The sequence below is a fragment of the Pelobates fuscus genome, chromosome 8, assembly GCF_036172605.1.
Source record: "Pelobates fuscus isolate aPelFus1 chromosome 8, aPelFus1.pri, whole genome shotgun sequence".
NCBI lineage: Eukaryota > Metazoa > Chordata > Amphibia > Anura > Pelobatidae > Pelobates > Pelobates fuscus.
In genome coordinates, this window is record NC_086324.1 from 172,353,398 (window position 1) to 172,371,504 (window position 18,107).

The window sequence follows — 18,107 nt, forward strand, 5'->3', positions numbered from 1 at the left end:
TCCTCCCGGAGTAACGGCTCTGCCCACAACAAAGATGGCCGCCGGCACCTCCTGCCCCTCCGCCGCCATGTTTGCTCCCAGACCGAAAGTGGGGAATGGCTGAATAAATGTCGGCTCTCCCGCTGTGTGCAGCCGGGTGGCGGGCGGTGAGGGGAGGGAAGACAGTCGGTGTTAGCGCTATCCGCGATAAACCGGGGTGGGGTGTCACAGCGATATAGCGCTCACAGCCTGGTGCATTGTGGGGGCGGATGTGACGTCATGGGGGAGAATGGCGGCTGAGCTGACAGTGTGGGCAGAGAGACAGTCCCCAAACTGAACAACCATAACCACAACACCGGCCCTCACTGACTGACTGACTGACTGAGCCAGGGTGAGTTACTGTAACACTACCAGCTATTACTACCCTACAGTAATGATCATAATACTACCAGCTATTACTACCCTACAGTAATGATCATAATACTACCAGCTATTACTACCCTACAGTAATGATCATAATACTGCCAGCTATTACTACCCTACAGTAATGATCATAATACTACCAGCTATTACTACCCTACAGTAATGATCATAATACTACCAGCTATTACTACCCTACAGTAATGATCATAATACTACCAGCTATTACTACCCTACAGTAATGATCATAATACTACCAGCTATTACTACCCTACAGTAATGATCATAATACTACCAGCTATTACTACCCTACAGTAATGATCATAATACTACCAGCTATTACTACCCTACAGTAATGATCATAATACTACCAGCTATTACTACCCTACAGTAATGATCATAATACTACCAGCTATTACTACCCTACAGTAATGATCATAATACTGCCAGCTATTACTACCCTACAGTAATGATCATAATACTACCAGCTATTACTACCCTACAGTAATGATCATAATACTGCCAGCTATTACTACCCTACAGTAATGATCATAATACTACCAGCTATTACTACCCTACAGTAATGATCATAATACTGCCAGCTATTACTACCCTACAGTAATGATCATAATACTGCCAGCTATTACTACCCTACAGTAATGATCATAATACTGCCAGCTATTACTACCCTACAGTAATGATCATAATACTGCCAGCTATTACTACCCTACAGTAATGATCATAATACTACCAGCTATTACTACCCTACAGTAATGATCATAATACTGCCAGCTATTACTACCCTACAGTAATGATCATAATACTACCAGCTATTACTACCCTACAGTAATGATCATAATACTACCAGCTATTACTACCCTACAGTAATGATCATAATACTGCCAGCTATTACTACCCTACAGTAATGATCATAATACTACCAGCTATTACTACCCTACAGTAATGATCATAATACTGCCAGCTATTACTACCCTACAGTAATGATCATAATACTACCAGCTATTACTACCCTACAGTAATGATCATAATACTGCCAGCTATTACTACCCTACAGTAATGATCATAATACTACCAGCTATTACTACCCTACAGTAATGATCATAATACTGCCAGCTATTACTACCCTACAGTAATGATCATAATACTGCCTGCTATTACTACCCTACAGTAATGATCATAATACTGCCAGCTATTACTACCCTACAGTAATGATCATAATACTGCCAGCTATTACTACCCTACAGTAATGATCATAATACTGCCAGCTATTACTACCCTACAGTAATGATCATAATACTGCCAGCTATTACTACCCTACAGTAATGATCATAATACTGCCAGCTATTACTACCCTACAGTAATGATCATAATACTACCAGCTATTACTACCCTACAGTAATGATCATAATACTACCAGCTATTACTACCCTACAGTAATGATCATAATACTGCCAGCTATTACTACCCTACAGTAATGATCATAATACTGTCAGCTATTACTACCCTACAGTAATGATCATAATACTACCAGCTATTACTACCCTACAGTAATGATCATAATACTACCAGCTATTACTACCCTACAGTAATGATCATAATACTGCCAGCTATTACTACCCTACAGTAATAATCATAATACTGCCAGCTATTACTACCCTATAGTAATGATCATAATACTACCGGCTATTACTACCCTACAGTAATGATCATAATACTGCCGGCTATTACTACCCTACAGTAATGATCATAATACTGCCAGCTATTACTACCCTACAGTAATGATCATAATACTGCCAGCTATTACTACCCTACAGTAATGATCATAATACTGCCAGCTATTACTACCCTATAGTAATGATCATAATACTGCCAGCTATTACTACCCTATATTAATGATCATAACGCTGCCAGGTATTACTACCCTATAGTAATGATCATAATACTACCAGCTATTACTACCCTATAGTAATCCTACTAATACTGCCCTACAGTAATGATCACAATACTACCAGCTATTACTACCCCATAGTAATCCTACTAATACTACACTACAGTAATGATCATAATACTACCAGCTATTACTACCCTATAGTAATCCTACTAATTCTGCCCTACAGTAATGATCACAATACTACCAGCTATTACTACCCCATAGTAATCCTACTACTACCCTACAGTAATGATCATAATACTACCAGATATTACTACCCTATAGTAATCCTACTAATACTGCCCTACAGTAATGATCATAATACTACCAGCTATTACTACCCTATAGTAATCCTACTAATACTGCACTACAGTAATCATACTACCAGCTAATACTGCCGTACAGTTATAATACTACCTCCCCAACACTGGCCTTTGGTAATAATACTGAAATCTTTATTTTATTCAGATGCAGGAGGCATCGGAGGATGGAGAAGAAAAAGTTACTGCTGGCATGGAGTCTCTGGCGGTAAAGGAGGGAGACGTGGAGACTGAGGACGACGACAAAGAGGAGAGTCAGAAAGAAGGAGAGGAGAATGAGGCGGAGGAGGAAGAGCAACAGCAGCAGGAGGAAGGCAATGAAGAGGAGGAGGAGGATGAGGAGGAGGAGGGAGATAATTGGTGTATATCTTGCAGTGATGAGGAACTAGAGGACACTGAAGGGTGGCATCCACCCCCGGAGGAGATTAAGAGGCTGTATGAGCTCATATCTAGTGAGGGCACGCTGCCTCTAGAAGTGGAGACACTGCTTCGTCGCCCTCCAACTCCTGAACCAGATCCGTCAGAGGATGAGTCCGATCAGGAGCAAGAGGAAGATGGAGAGGAGGAGGACATGTGAGTGTGAATGCTACCATCTAGCCCAAACAAATGTCTATTAAAGGGACACTTTAGACACCCAAACAACTTTTATCCTAGTGAAGCAGTTTTGGTTTGTAGATCATGCCTCTGCAGTCTTACTGCTCGATTCTCTATTTAGGAGTTAAATCTCTTTGTTTGTACAGCCCTATCCACATCTCTCTGCATGTGATTTAGACAGCCTTCCTAAACACTTCCTGTAAAGAGAGCTCTAATGTTTGAACTTCCTTTATTGCACATTGTGTTTAATTTAGCTTTTCTCCTCTCCTGCTCTGTTATTGGAACTCTAGACCCTGCAGGAGCCTCCTGTGTGTGTTTAAAGTTCATTTTATAGAGGGTTTTTTCTTTTCTTAATTAATAACTTCTAAAGCAAGTTAGCATCTTATTGAAAATGCAAAAAAGAAAGGATGAGACTTAATAGCTTGCCCTTCGGAACATCCCCGCTCAGGTCTCAAAATAGTTTTTGCTGACTTGTGCCAGAACAGAGAGAACGTGTGAAGCATATCAGACTGTTCCCACCCGTACAGGCAGTCCAGATCCGAAATGTCAGCAAGTTCCCTATGCACGAGAGATACAGCAAGCCCAGACGATTGTTTCGGCCTACTTTGGGCCTCGTCAGCGGGGGGAGCTGATATCCCTCTAGGCACAGGGGTTCACGTTTGGATTGTCTGATTGAAAATGAAACCATTTTTTTTCATGCATGCTGTGTCAGTCACAGCTAGTGGAGTTGTGGCTAGGGCTGCGTGGACAGAAATACAGCTAAATTGCAGAGAATTGAGCAGTGTGACTGCTGTGGCATAATGTATAAACACAAGCTGCTTCGTTAAGCTGAATTTGTTTTGGTTACTATAGGATTTGTTTAATATAAAACTCTATTTACCCAATATTTTAAACTTAACACATTTCTATCTGGGTTATTCACCAAAGTGAATTTAAAGGGACACAATAGTCTTTAGAACTACAGCTTAATGTAGTTGTTTGGTGTCTAATGTCTGTCCCTGCAGGCTTTTTAATGTAAACACTGCCTCTTCAGAGGAAAGGCATTGTTTACAGTACTGCTTAGTAACACCTCTAGTGGCAGTCACTCTGGCAACTAGAAATGCATCCTATGTCAGTGCTTTACTGACGTTCAGCGTCTCCACACTCTGCATTGATTCAATGCATCTTTGAAGAGATGTTGATTGGAGCAGCGTGGTAAACGCACAATAGCCTCTCAGGTTTGATTTCAGCCAAGGGGATGGAGCGAGGGATTCCCTGTAGTGAGGTCGGCCAAACCAGGAAATAACTGCCATGTGTCATGTAGTCAGAGCAGGAGTAATGAGCTTGCCTAGTGCCAATTATAACCTAGAAATCTGGGTAAGAACTAACGGGCCGCACACAAGCTACAAGTGCTTGTATGCACAGATTTATTGGTGTGATTGATGGGTTATAGCTGCGTCACATTCAGAAACTTCGGTTTTAAGACTCATGTTAAATTCACTAATGTTGGAAATGATTAACAGTGCAATACTTTGTGGACTCAGGACATACTTGAAAACAAGAGAAATCTCAATGTATCCTGCCTGGTAAAATATTTTCTAAATAAATATAAAAATGAAAGTAATAAAAATTTAATATTCGCTTCAAAAAACGCTCTAGGACTCCTTAACTTCTCCGAACATAGATTAGCGACATTCTCAACTAGGGCTTATTTTCCGGGGATGTCTTATTTTCAGGGGGAAACAGTAAATGTTAACAAAGATGCTGATGATTAAAATATTAGAAGATTTATTTATTGATTTATTGAAATCACCCACAGCCGTAAGCCATAATCATCGCTCTTATGACAAATCACGTCTTGAACTATCTTGCTTTGCATGTAATGCGTCTCTCATATATTAGTTTCCCCTTTTACGTTGCATTACTGAAATACATGAACTTTTGCGCGATATTCTAATTTTCCGAGTATCACCTGTATACCCCACCCCCAAGGCATCATTCCAACATAGAATTAATCAGGGGAAGCATTATGTGAAATATTAGTTGGTACAGAGTGCCTTTAGGCTGCTGTTCGGTAATAAGTACAACTTTCATTTTTATACGTTTTGAATTGAATTTGCCATTTATTTGTTAACATCAGCAGGTTTCACAATATGGTATCGGTGCCCACTAGTCTGCTCAGATCTTTAATACAAATAATACTATTTGTTAACGGCTTCTGTGCAGTTTACCCATAGAAACCTATAGGAGAAATCTCACTATGTCCTCTATGAAGTGGGAGTCCAGCAGGGGGAGCTATGGTACAAGTGTAGCCGTACAAGCTGATGATTGTTTTTTTTTATTGTTTTTTTGTGTCCCTAAAGAGGAGTTTGTTTCCGTTTTCTTAAAGGACTGGAGATTAAAGGATAGTCCAGTGGGGTTGGACGTGAACCCCAATAATAACATGCATTCCCATGAGAAGTTTTATTGGAGAGGGCTGTCTACAGCTGGTATTGATAAAGCAGAAGGGCCGGGATTTGTTGTTGGTGACCGTATCTGGGTTGGGCTCAATTACAGAGAGCTTCCTATCAGAGCAAGATTTTAGATGTAAGTCTAAAGTCTATAAAAAGCCAGTGCCAAGGACTGGCGAAGGTGATGAGGGATACAAAGAGCAGGTGGTGAGGAAATCATGGGGGGGTCCTGCTTTGATCTCCCCTTTAAATCCTATGACCAAATGTATATTTAACCCAAGACCCACTTGTGTGGTGATTGCTGGGAAACCAATGGAATGCATGAGTGAGCTTGGCAGAGGCCCAGACTCCTACTAGTGACCTCTGATTAAGCAGTCAGCCTTTTAACCCTGTAAGAACCAGGACATACATTGCTGGCATCGTGTCTTAAGGGCTAGATTAGGGTAACTGAAAGCTCGAATGTTGGGTCCTTTAAAAGGTTAACCAGTACACCTACGGATTTTATTTGCTAAATACCAATTTGTTGTGAACTGAAAAATGTATTACACTAAATTTGCAGTTGTAGCACAAACTTTGCAATTTATGTTTTGTGTGTAATGTGTTTGTAATGAATAAATCCCTGTGACACTTTGCCTTTCCCGCTCAGACCGCAAATTCCAACTGCGTTTGATTTTGACGATGAACCATCCACTCCAAAGAATTCGCTAATTGACCGTCGAAGGACACCCGGTACGTGTTTGAGTGATATTCAAATATTCTGCTTTCTTTCTTACTGTAAGATATTTTATTTCTAGGTTTTGTTTTGGATAATTGACTCTGTCCCTGAGGGGTTAAGGAGTGTCCCTTGATTAGTTTTCATGTTACTAGCAGCCATTGAGTTTTCCAGAACTCCCCTGCATGTTGGAGTACTCTGTATATTCCGGACCTTGTTGCAGGGGATTGTTGGATGTGATGTTTTTCGGGAATCGATCATTGGATTGCTGGCTGCACGTAGCAAGTTACTCTCATAGTGCGACTGGTGAAAGGGTGACTGTCAGCAGACTAAGCTTGTCACTGGCACTCAAGGCATCAATTCCTGTACTGTACGACATCTGAGCAGAGGGGAGGCCATGCAGATGGTGTCCATGGAAAACCTTTTTAACACCTTATGGTAAGATGACCGCCAGGGTCTTTGGCTTCCAAGGCAAGTTTATTTAGATGGAGATGTGATGGAGTGTCTCTTTAAGTTATCTGGTAGTTTAATCAAATAAAAATGCTACATTTTCATGCTATTATTGTGAAAGACATTGACTCTTTCTCTAGGGTCAGTTTGCAATTTCATTTTTACTTTAAAATGTAACCTTTCCTTTAGAGGTGAAAGCTTTAGTAAAGTTTGCAGATTTTAAAGGGACACTTTAGGCAGGAAAACAACTCTAGCTTGATGTTTTAATGTATAGATTGTGTCCCTGCAGTCTCATTGCTCCGTTTTCTGCCATTTAAGAGTTAAATCAGTTTGTTAATGCAGCCCTAGCCACACCTCCCACAGTCTCCATACACATTTCCTGTAAAATGTCATCTAATGTTTAAACTTCCTTTATGGCACAGTCTGTTTAATTTTGAATTTCACATTTTCTGCTATGTCAATAGCCTACTAGTTCATGCAGGAGCCTCCTGTGTGTGATTTAAAGTTTAATTAAGCAGGAGACAAATATTCTAAAGAAGACAGTACAGTCACATCTGATTGAATGAAACCATTTTTTTAATGCAGGCTGTGTCAGTCACAGTCAGGGGAGGTGTGGCTAGGGCTTCATAAACAGAAACAAAAGGGATTTAACTCTTAAATAGCATAAAATTAAGCAGTCTAACTCCAGGGGCACGGTCTGTAAATCCAAACTGTATCCTCAGGCTTGCGTTGTATTTTTTTATTTTATTTTTTTTGTGACGTTTACTATAGTTTACCCCTCTTCCTTTTTATTTTTTTGTGGATGTTTTTAAAAGTCCAAATTTCATTTCCAAGCTACCATAAATGGGGAAAATACCACAGTTGAAAAGTGACTGTCCGTTCTCCAAAATTCCTTGTTTAGTGAGCAATCCTCAGTAGTCACTCTATTTTATGCTGGCCTACAGCCTTTAAGGTCCAGGTTGTTAGGATTGAATTGCATATTATTGGTCCAAAGGTTAAGAGATGATGGTGTGTAACATGCTGTGCTCGTTTTGTCAGGGACCTCCGGTCGCAGCCAGAAGAGAGAGGCCCGGTTAGACAAGGTCCTTTCTGACATGAAGCGGCACAAGAAGCTTGAGGAACAGATCCTGAAAACTGGCCGTGACCTCTTTGACATGGACCCTGACTCTGTGCCCACCCCAAAACGCTCCACTGCCATCTTTCCCCGTCAGCGGAAATACTGAGTCTGCATGAAGAACTCTTGTGGTGCTGGACTTTCCTGTTTGGAGAGCCGGTATCCAAAATGGTAAAGTAAACATGGACATGCAAGTGATTGGTTCCACAAATAAGGTGTTTACTTGATTTCGTTCCTTCTGTCTTGGTTCTTCCATGTTACGAAATATATTGTTGAACACTGTGCCAGGAAACCGGCTTCTATTCCATCCAGCCTGCATGTGAAAGGGCCGCGCAGTCTGGCGCTCTATAGTGCGGAAATGGCGCTACAGTAAGGGGCGAGTGCATAAAAGCTACGTATTGATTGGCTGTGTGCCTTGTCACTCATTTACTTCTGATGAATAACTTCCTGCAGATGTGTGTCATTGGCTGATGCCAGTAATCTGATGATCAAAGCGTCTACGGTCCATCCAAACATCATGACAGTGAGGTCTTCGGAAATGTGAAATTACTGTGCGTTGTCTGTCAAGAGACAAATGAATGGATTGGTTGATTGCGGCAGAGATTTATTTCATCTTGTGTATTTACATCCCAGCGTGGCAGCTTACAGGAGGTCTGTGCAGTATTTCTGGACTCGTGTCAGAACCAACATTTCATTCTAAAATATATATCTAGAGAATCCTCGCCTGCCACGGAAATGTAATCAAATGCTGCCATTTCTTCGGCTGCCTCTTTTTGCCATGCTTCAGGTCTTGTGCATAAATGGATTAAATGTGATTTTTGTTATAAAATAAAGTTGTGAAAAAATTAACTCCTTTAAGAACTTGTTGTAGTCAAAGCGTAGCTCTCAAGTGATTGGATATTTTGTGATGCATGTCTATAAATGTTATTTTCCTCTCCCAATCTCCTGGCTTACCTTTGTTCCTATGTAGGCTGAAATTTGATCAAACATGTGGTTCTTGTAACCAAAGAAACATCTGGTGAAATATGGCTGCCCTCACAGAGCAAGGGTTAGCCAAGAGGGGCATTGGGAAATTAGTTATTGCGGATCTCTCATTATTCAGGTATGAGAAATAACTGTATGTTTTAAAGCAAAGAATCCGGCTTCCATTGCCATGTGATATTGTCTTCCTATTCAATACCAATCTATCGTATATTTCCTATGAAAAGGAACTTGATGTAAAATAAAACACAAGCGTATGTTAATACTGCAAGTATACAGTGGTGTGAGCTGACCCAGGTGGAGTAATCTATGGATCAGACCTAGATGATCAGGCTCCTCAGATGTCAGTCTATTGGGGAGGGGGGGGATGAGATGTCCAGCATAGTTTTTTAGGGTTAGACTCTGTGAAACTGCAGGAAGCGCCTCTAGTGACAATCTGATTGACAACCACTTGGGGCAGTCTTAATCCTGCAATATAAACATTGTATTAACATCTGCAATGAGGCAGGTGTACCCAGAGAACAGGAGATGAAGGGGTCTAAGTGCCTGCAGTGTCTCTTTTTAATATCTGTTTATATCAGAACCAGACATACAATTAGCAGAAATAATGTTAGGAAGAGGCAATGAGGGAGAGGTATAGCCCCTAAGAATATTTCCCTGAGTGTGCCTTTGAGGGCTCCTATACTAGAATAAACATCTCAATGTAGAGGATTAAAAAAATTCCCTGCTTCGATAAAGGAAGAAATTACAGGTTTAAATATAGAAGTTTTCACAATATGGCAATCACACTTCCTGACCGGTGAAACGATTATTAGACCTCTATTCTGCTAACGGTTCTGTCAGTCTGCTGACAAGGCTGTCTTCCAAGCACATGGAGTGATTTCAGTACAAGAAACCCATCCAATCTAACTAACTGTAACCTAACCTACACAGTGCACCTAACATGTGTGGGAGCCTGGAGTGTCTCTTTAATAAAATAAACCCACCCAGTATAACTAACTGTAACCTAACCTACACAGTGCACCTAACGTGTGGGAGCCTGGAGTGTCCCTTTAATAATATAAACCCACCCAGTATAACTAACTGTAACCTAACCTACACAGTGCACCGAACATGTGGGAGCCTGGAGTGCCTCTTTACTTTCACTGAGCCACTAGAGGCGCTTCCTCCTAAATAGCGGGGTAGAACTCTTTCAATCATGCTCTCGTAGAGACCATCTGATTGGGGCAGCAAGGTGTTCTGCTGTGCATGTGCACAAGCCTCTCCGTGCGTTACTATAGGGAAGCATTGGATTGGCTGAGTTTGATTTAACTAATCTCTGCCAGGGAGGCAGAACAGCAGTACAGAGACAAGAGCTGCGATGTCTCTGCACATTTTCTCCCACAGGTGGGGGCCGGAGACACAGACATTCACCAATACAATACAATACAATACAATACAACTTTGTATTACTAACGCTATAGTCTTTCTTCAAATCCTATTGGCCACGTGTGCTGTCTGGGATATATTACTCTGCATTTAACCAGATTAGGTTTTGAAGTCTATTTGCAGATAGGGCTGGGTTCCATCCTTTATTTAAAGTTTTACCATCGGTAAAAGGTTAGCTGCTAACACAAAAAGAAACAAATAGACTTAATTAACCCTACAAACAATTTTTTCCTATTGCAATAAGTATGACTCGCTCTCTTCCACTGCTCGTGTAAATATTACTTCTTAATCTAAAACCACTCTCAAACGAGTTCAGACATTTATTTCCGATTGCAATGTCTTAGTTTATACAAAACCTGATATAATGGGAGTAGCAGATAATATTCTCAAGATAAAGAAAAATGTAATCTCAGCACAATTATTTGTTGTGTTTTTTTTTTTCCTTTAGTGTTTTACAGATTGCAGGGAATAATCTACCGTATTATAACACAAACACGATTTATTCAATAAACAGAATGTTGAAATAAAATCCAAACTACAAAACAGACGCCAAAATGACTGACTGGTAAAAGAATGCCCAACTCCGCTTCTTCTAAGGTAATGTTTACCATTTGGTTTTTGATTCAGTACAATCTGGTGTTTAGTTTAGAACCCCGCGGTAAATCCACTTAACTATGAATTGTCAGGAATTTCCATTTTGTAACCTTAAACATTTTTTTTTTTTTGGCCCCTCTTTGCCTGCTTTGCTGGCAGTTCATAGTTTATTGAATAACCCTGCCAGATGATCCTCACTAAATCTTTTTTACATTTATAAATGAACTCTTGCTTAATAGAGTTTGTTTAATCTGGTAGTTGAAGGGCCACACATGGACAGGCTTTGTTTAAAGGACTAGTATGAGCTTCTGAACTTTCAATATTGTGCCAAATGTCTCTCAAACCCTCTTGCCCACTTCATGCTGTAAAAATGACAGGGAAGTGACCTCTCTCTGCCCTGATACACTGCGCTGGGTGTATCTATATTGTGAATCCTATCGCTGGCATTAACGGATTTGCAGTCTTCACCAGGATATTTTCTGGACAGGAAAGGCTTAGATTGGAAGTGTTAATCCTGATTGCATGCTGGGCTGAGCAGACGGTGGAGAGAAATATGGCGGTTATACAGAGAAGGACCAACTGAGAGATTTGGATCCCCGGTGAGTGTTTGGCTCAAGCCTAAATCGCCGGCCTTTTCTCGTGTGCTTTGTTTCTCTTTATCTGACGTTTTGTTATTTGCTACCTGTATCATAGATCATATAAATATTTAACATTAATTATAATAAATGACTGCATTGCTGTACTGTAAAGTCTCCAAAATCCTGCGTTTAATGTAAGAAGGGAAGGGGAACAAACTGACCCTGGCCACGCACCAAACTATTGATCTGTTATACAAACTGGACAAAGTGTGACATAATGGCTTTATTTTGCAAGGCAGTAGGACATACTTTATTAATAATGCTTCACCAGAATTAGGTCTTCGAAGTATGAATGGAAATGTTAATGTAGAAAGAGACATTTTGCTATATAGTCCTAAATAGATGTTTTTATTGGATCTCATCGGGGGTGTCTTCAGTGGTGCAAAAGATTAAGCCGACCCGCCCAAAACACTGCTCCCAGACTCTCAGCCAGCCCCGGCTAAAACACTGCTCCCAGACTCCCAGCCAGCCCTGGCCAAAACACTGCTCCCAGACTCTCAGCCAGCCATGGCCAAAACACTGCTCCCAGACTCTCAGCCAGCCATGGCCAAAACACTGCTCCCAGACTCTCAGCCAGCCATGGCCAAAACACTGCTCCCAGACTCTCAGCCAGCCCTGGCTAAAACACTGCTCCCAGACTCTCAGCCAGCCATGGCCAAAACACTGCTCCCAGACTCTCAGCCAGCCCTGGCTAAAACACTGCTCCCAGACTCCCAGCCAGCCCTGGCTAAAACACTGCTCCCAGACTCCCAGCCAGCCCTGGACTGATAGCCAGCCGCAAATAAACTAATTGACAAGCGAAGTTGCTCTGTTGAATGCCAAGACCTATCTGGTACTTGAAATGGACACAAATTGATGGCATGTGATGGAGAATGTGCAAAAATGGTGCTCCATTTTGATACATGTGTCCGATTACCCACAGTGCACCATGTCTCACTGAGCAGCGCTGCGGAATCTGTTGGCACCTTTTAAAAATAAAAATAATGATATCTCAGGACATCAGAGTGCCATTTAAAACCTGTTGGACAGGAAAGTCCTAGAATAGATCTTACTGCCTTTAGGCTAGACGTTTTCTGAATACCAGGTAAATGCTGTGAAAGCTGAGAGAAATGGGAGTTCCCAAAGACCATTGACATAACTAATTAACCAGTTCTGTAGATATAACCACGATCTCTGCTACGTTGCTGCTGCCAATAGGTTTATTACCCTTTTTATAACTTCCCTGTGATTATGTTGTGTGGGTGCAGATAGGATTACGCAGAACATGACAGTGTCAGCGTCTGGTCATAATGTACCTGTTACTGCCCTGCACCATCCCCAGTGGGATACACTCCATAAATTGAACCAGCTTGTGTCCTTACTGTTAAAGGGATACTCCAACCATCAGAATACCTAAAACCTGCTGTAGTGTTTTTTTTTTTGTTTTTTTTTATTAATTGCCATTCTTCTAAAAGATGATTTCAATCCCTTGGTTGATGGTCTACATTGCAGAGGTCATCCCATCTTTCTTTAGATCTAAATGATTCTGTTATAAACCAGGCCAGCTTGCGTTGTAGGTTTGACATTTATAAATATGGGTAATTATGTTGGACCAACATGTATCTTATAAGAGGATATCCCATGCCTGCTTTCTTACTTTTTTTTTTTTTGCCAAGAGCTGTACCTTAATTCTTGGGGTCTTTCCTTTCCATATAAAATTAGAAAAGGAAAGCTGAATCCTATCTAACCAGCGACAGTTACATGAGGAGTAAAGAGAATATGACAGCCATGCATATAGTTTCCACCATATTGACGGGTACTCGGTATTTAGATTAGGCATAGAAATTTTAACAGGACTACCCTGTCAATCGTACAGTGTATCTAGCTAGGTTCAGGCATAGGCAATCATTAGAGGATTATAAGTATAAACATGCTAAGCAATGCTAGTGGGTTTAGTATTGTTATTACCACTGGGTGCCTTTGGTGTTAGAAGGTATATAGAGGCTACAGCTGGCCTATCCCTGCAATAATGAAGGGACATTGTGATATTAGGTTCCATGGCTGCAGGAGAGAGTTGGTCTGTGATGAGATACTCTTCTGACACCTGCAGATAAAGCTTCAGCGACACCTGTGTGCAGCGTTCTGCTGGGCTGCGGTGGGGGACAGCTGCTATTTCACTTTGCCTCTTCAGGGTGTACGTCCTTGCCGACCGCAGACACGGAGTCTCCGGAGTTCCACGCTGTAGAATATGGCATGTTCTATGTTTCTATTGATTATATATGGATGTCTGGATTGGCATAAGTAACAGATGGTATCAATAAGTCACAATGTTTTTTTTTTTTTTATATATGAGACGTCTGGAATGTGGATTTGGGGGTCTTGTCCTTATATGGCTAGAGTTACACTCTGACGTCAGTATGGGCACAGTTATATAGTTAACTGAACAAAGGGGACACGAGGTCTCTCTGGCTCTCTTTCTCGATACAACGATGTAACTCTCCCTTCAGAAATCCAGCAATTCCCATCTGCTGTTGAACATCCATTATCCTGTAACATCATTTGTTGTTTTATTATGTATCAGTAACTAAGAATAAACCTGAAGAAACCGTAAGTCAGATTGTGTATTAGTACTTTTCATTAATAGCGATGCATATTAATGTATCGAGCCTTTGACTCAAGACAAATATATATATATATGATCAACTGAAGAATTAAGATTTTACACACTCCTCCCGCTGCAGACTTTTCCGAGCTGACTCTCTCTCTGGCGGCGTTTCCCACTCTCATATGGGTCGCCTTTGCTTGGTTGCTGCGCGAATGCGCGTTGGCGGGGCTGAAAGGTAGGTCCACCATGAGGCCCTGTCAGCTTCGGCCTTCTGTAGCTCCGCTTCACTGATGGAGTTGCCTGCGGGGTAAGCCGTAGAGAAGCCTCCCGGTCCCGGGTTGCATGGACCTCCATGCGAGGAAATCGCCACTCAGGCGTTGATTTTCTCCCAGGGTCGGGCACAGATGCTGTCAAATTTTAGCAGTAGGAGGTCCATTCGATTAGTCAGGTGCGTGTGTGCAGGCTTTGAGGCGTCCAGCGTGGCAGAGACCATGTTGGAGAGTAGACCTGTAGCTGCAGGTATGTGCTGGGTAGGAATGGATCGGGCACTCAGTCCAGTTAGCATGGCAGTGGGGACCGGGATGACCCCCACTGGTCTAGTAGGGGAGGGGGGGGGGAAGGGGGAGCAGGCCTAATTGAGACCCAGAATGGGCTCCAACAGATGATCGGCCGCCTCCTCTGCCCAGCACTCCTGCATAGGCCCCAAGACCGTCCACCACAGTCCACGACAGCCTGGACCCAGAGATTCGAACCAGAACATCGGATTAGTGTTCTCCAAGAGTACGAGGGTTCGTTCTGCCAGATGCTGTAGGATTTAGCAGGGTAAACAGTGCTTTTTCAGGCTTACGCTGAGAAGCTCCAGCCATGTGCGTCTTGCTCGGTTGGCTGTCAGGCCCCGCCTGTCAGGGTATTTTATCCCCACACGCCACCCTCCTGCATTTTTTTTTTTTTTTTTTTTTTTTTTTTTTTTTAAATTGATCTTTATACACATTTACACTTTTAATTGAATTTTATTCTGCTCATATTAATTTTATGTTACTACGATGTTATTTTGATATTCTATATCCATTATATGTAATATTAAAATTTATATTATGTACAGATTTTACACCGATAGCATTTTTCCTGCCATTTGGATCACAAATCAAGTGCAAAAATATAACCAAACGAGAGAAAAAGGTAGAGGAGGGGTAGGAAAAACCGTTTATTAAATATATAAACAATAGTTTGTTTGGTTCAGATTTAAGAGAATAATCAAACAATCGAACTAGTTCGTCCATTGGGCATTTCGTCTGGTTCGTGATTTTGGTACATTTCAGCTCAGAGATTTGGATGATCAGCTAATTATCCCAATTCCGCATCAACTGCGGCTCAGAACAAAAACAAACCTGTTTTACTGAACTCCCTGGAAACTACAATCGCACTGAAGCTAAAGGATCTTCCATTTTCATTCCAAGCTGATGTGCTTTTGATTGACTTTGGTTCTCTCCTATAGAGTATTAGTTGTCTTGTTTACGGCTCTCTGTGCTGGATAAAGGGTTAAATGCTAACGAGAGGCCAGTGGCAGGTGCCGGATGCATTATGTGATACTAATGACGACATGCAAAGCATTACATACAGCACGCATGCCTGCATTTCCATGTTATACAAACACACAAGTGCCTGGTAACAAATCCACCTCCACACACTGTGGAAAAGCCTGCAGAGCATCACAGAGTGACTGCAGAGCATTGCACGATTTAATGTTAACGATCAGTACACCATTCAGAGAATACCCAGCTGCAGAACATTGCACCAACATTGCTCCAGGCAAGGCCTAACTGCAGAGAATGTGCGTCTGGCTGCTGACAATCTCTGCATTCACCCTGTAATTGCCAATAGTGCTTAATTTCGCTGACAGATCGTTATTCACCACATGACAGCACACCGAACATTTATACCAAATAGTGACGGATTCATGGCTACGCCTTTCTGGAGATCCTTTATCACCCCTCCCTTGCTGGAGGCATTATATATCTATCTACAGTTACTTAGATAACATATACTGCTGGTCATTACGTAAAAACAGCTATAAGGTTATGGTGTAAGGAGGTCCCCTGTCTCCCCGAACACAGTGTATTTTAACTGCAGCAATAAGGTTATGGTGTAAGGAGGTCCCCTGTTTCCCCGCACACAGTGTATTATAACTGCAGCTATAAGGTTATGGTGTAAGGAGGTCCCCTGTCTCCCCGCACACAGTGTATTTTAACTGCAGCTATAAGGTTATGGTTTAAGGAGGTCCCATGTCTCCCCACACACAGTGTATTTTAACTGCAGCTATAAGGTTATGGTGTAAGGAGGTCCCATGTCTCCCCGCACACAGTGTATTATAACTGTAGCTATAAGGTTATGGTGTAAGGAGGTCCCCTGTCTCCCCGCACACAGTGTATTTTAACTGCAGCAATAAGGTTATGGTGTAAGGAGGTCCCCTGTTTCCCCACACACAGTGTATTATAACTGCAGCTATAAGGTTATGGTGTAAGGAGGTCCCCTGTCTCCCCGCACACAGTGTATTTTAACTGCAGCTATAAGGTTATGGTGTAAGGAGGTCCCCTGTCTCCCCCACACAGTGTGTTATAACTGCAGCTATAAGGTTATGGTGTAAGGAGGTCCCCTGTCTCCCCGCACACAGTGCATTATAACTGCAGCTTTGAGGTTATGGTGTAAGGAGGTCCCCTGTCTCCCCGCACACAGTGTATTATAACTGCAGCTATAAGGTTATGGTGTAAGGAGGGCCCCTGTCTCCCCGCACACAGTGTATTATAACTGCAGCTATAAGGTTATGGTGTAAGGAGGTCTCCTGACTCCCAGCACACAGTGTATTATAACTGCAGCTATAAGGTTATGGTGTAAGGAGGTCTCCTGTCTCCCTGCACACAGTATATTATAACTGCAGCTATAAGGTTATGGTGTAAGGAGGTCCCCTGTGTCCCTGCACACAGTGTATTGTAATATAAATATATATATATATATACACACACACACACACAGTATCTCACAAATGTGAGTACACCCCTCGCATTTTTGTAAATCATATATATTTTTTCACGTGACAACACTGAATATCCTATAGGAGTCAATTCAAAGTGCTAACCCATACATTTAAAGCACTGAACAATTCCAGCCCCTCTTATATCTCTTCACTGATCCAGAGGTATGCCCCTCCTCGTACCCTCCGCTCTGCCCGCGACCACCTCCTGACCGCTGCTCGCACCCGTACGGCCAACTCACGCTTGCAGGACTTCTCACGGGCGGCTCCTCTCCTATGGAATAACTTGCCTACTGCCATCAGACTCTCCCCTAGTCTTCAATCATTTAAGAAGGGCCTTAAATCCCATCTCTTCAGGAAAGCGTATGGCCTCCAAGAGTAATCTCTCCCTTACATACCTGTCCCTATGGAATAGTGCTTTGCTCTCTCCTCCAGCTCTGCTTCACTCCTACTTGATATTTCCTATCCTAATGTTTCTAATACCCCACCTCCTATAGACTGTAAGCTCATTTGAGCAGGGTCCTCTTCAACCTATTATTCCTGTCAGTTTTCTTGTAATTGTCTTATTTATTGTTACATCCCCCCCCTCTCAAAATATTGTAAAGCGCTACGGAATCTGTTGGCGCTATATAAATGGCAATAATAATAATAATAATAATAATAAATGACACTGCTACAATGTAAAGTAGTAAGTGTACAGCCTGTATAACAGTGTAAATTTGTTGTCCCCTCAAAATAACACAGCCATTAATGTCTAAACCACTGGCATCAAAACTGAGTACATTCCTAAGTGGAAATGTCCAAATCGGGCCCAATTAGCCATTTTCCCTCCCAGGTGTCATGTGACTCAGTGTAACAAGGTCTCAGGTGTGAATGGGGAGCGGG

General features: G+C 41.9%; 1 protein-coding gene across 2 annotated transcripts; it reads left to right on the top strand.

Moving 5' to 3' along the window:
• Nucleotides 1-106: 106 nt before the first annotated feature.
• On the top strand, nt 107-8,818 carry PAGR1 (PAXIP1 associated glutamate rich protein 1). Of its 2 annotated transcripts, none has more exons than XM_063429070.1 (4): nt 107-374; nt 2,819-3,243; nt 6,340-6,422; nt 7,894-8,818. In XM_063429070.1, exons 2-4 carry the CDS (start codon nt 2,819-2,821, stop codon nt 8,076-8,078), a joined length of 693 nt encoding a protein of 230 aa, XP_063285140.1. In that variant the 5' UTR covers nt 107-374; the 3' UTR covers nt 8,079-8,818. The 2 variants fall into 2 exon arrangements, with proteins under 2 accessions (XP_063285140.1, XP_063285141.1); XM_063429071.1 differs by having other exon boundaries at nt 107-370.
• Nucleotides 8,819-18,107: the final 9,289 nt, after the last annotated feature.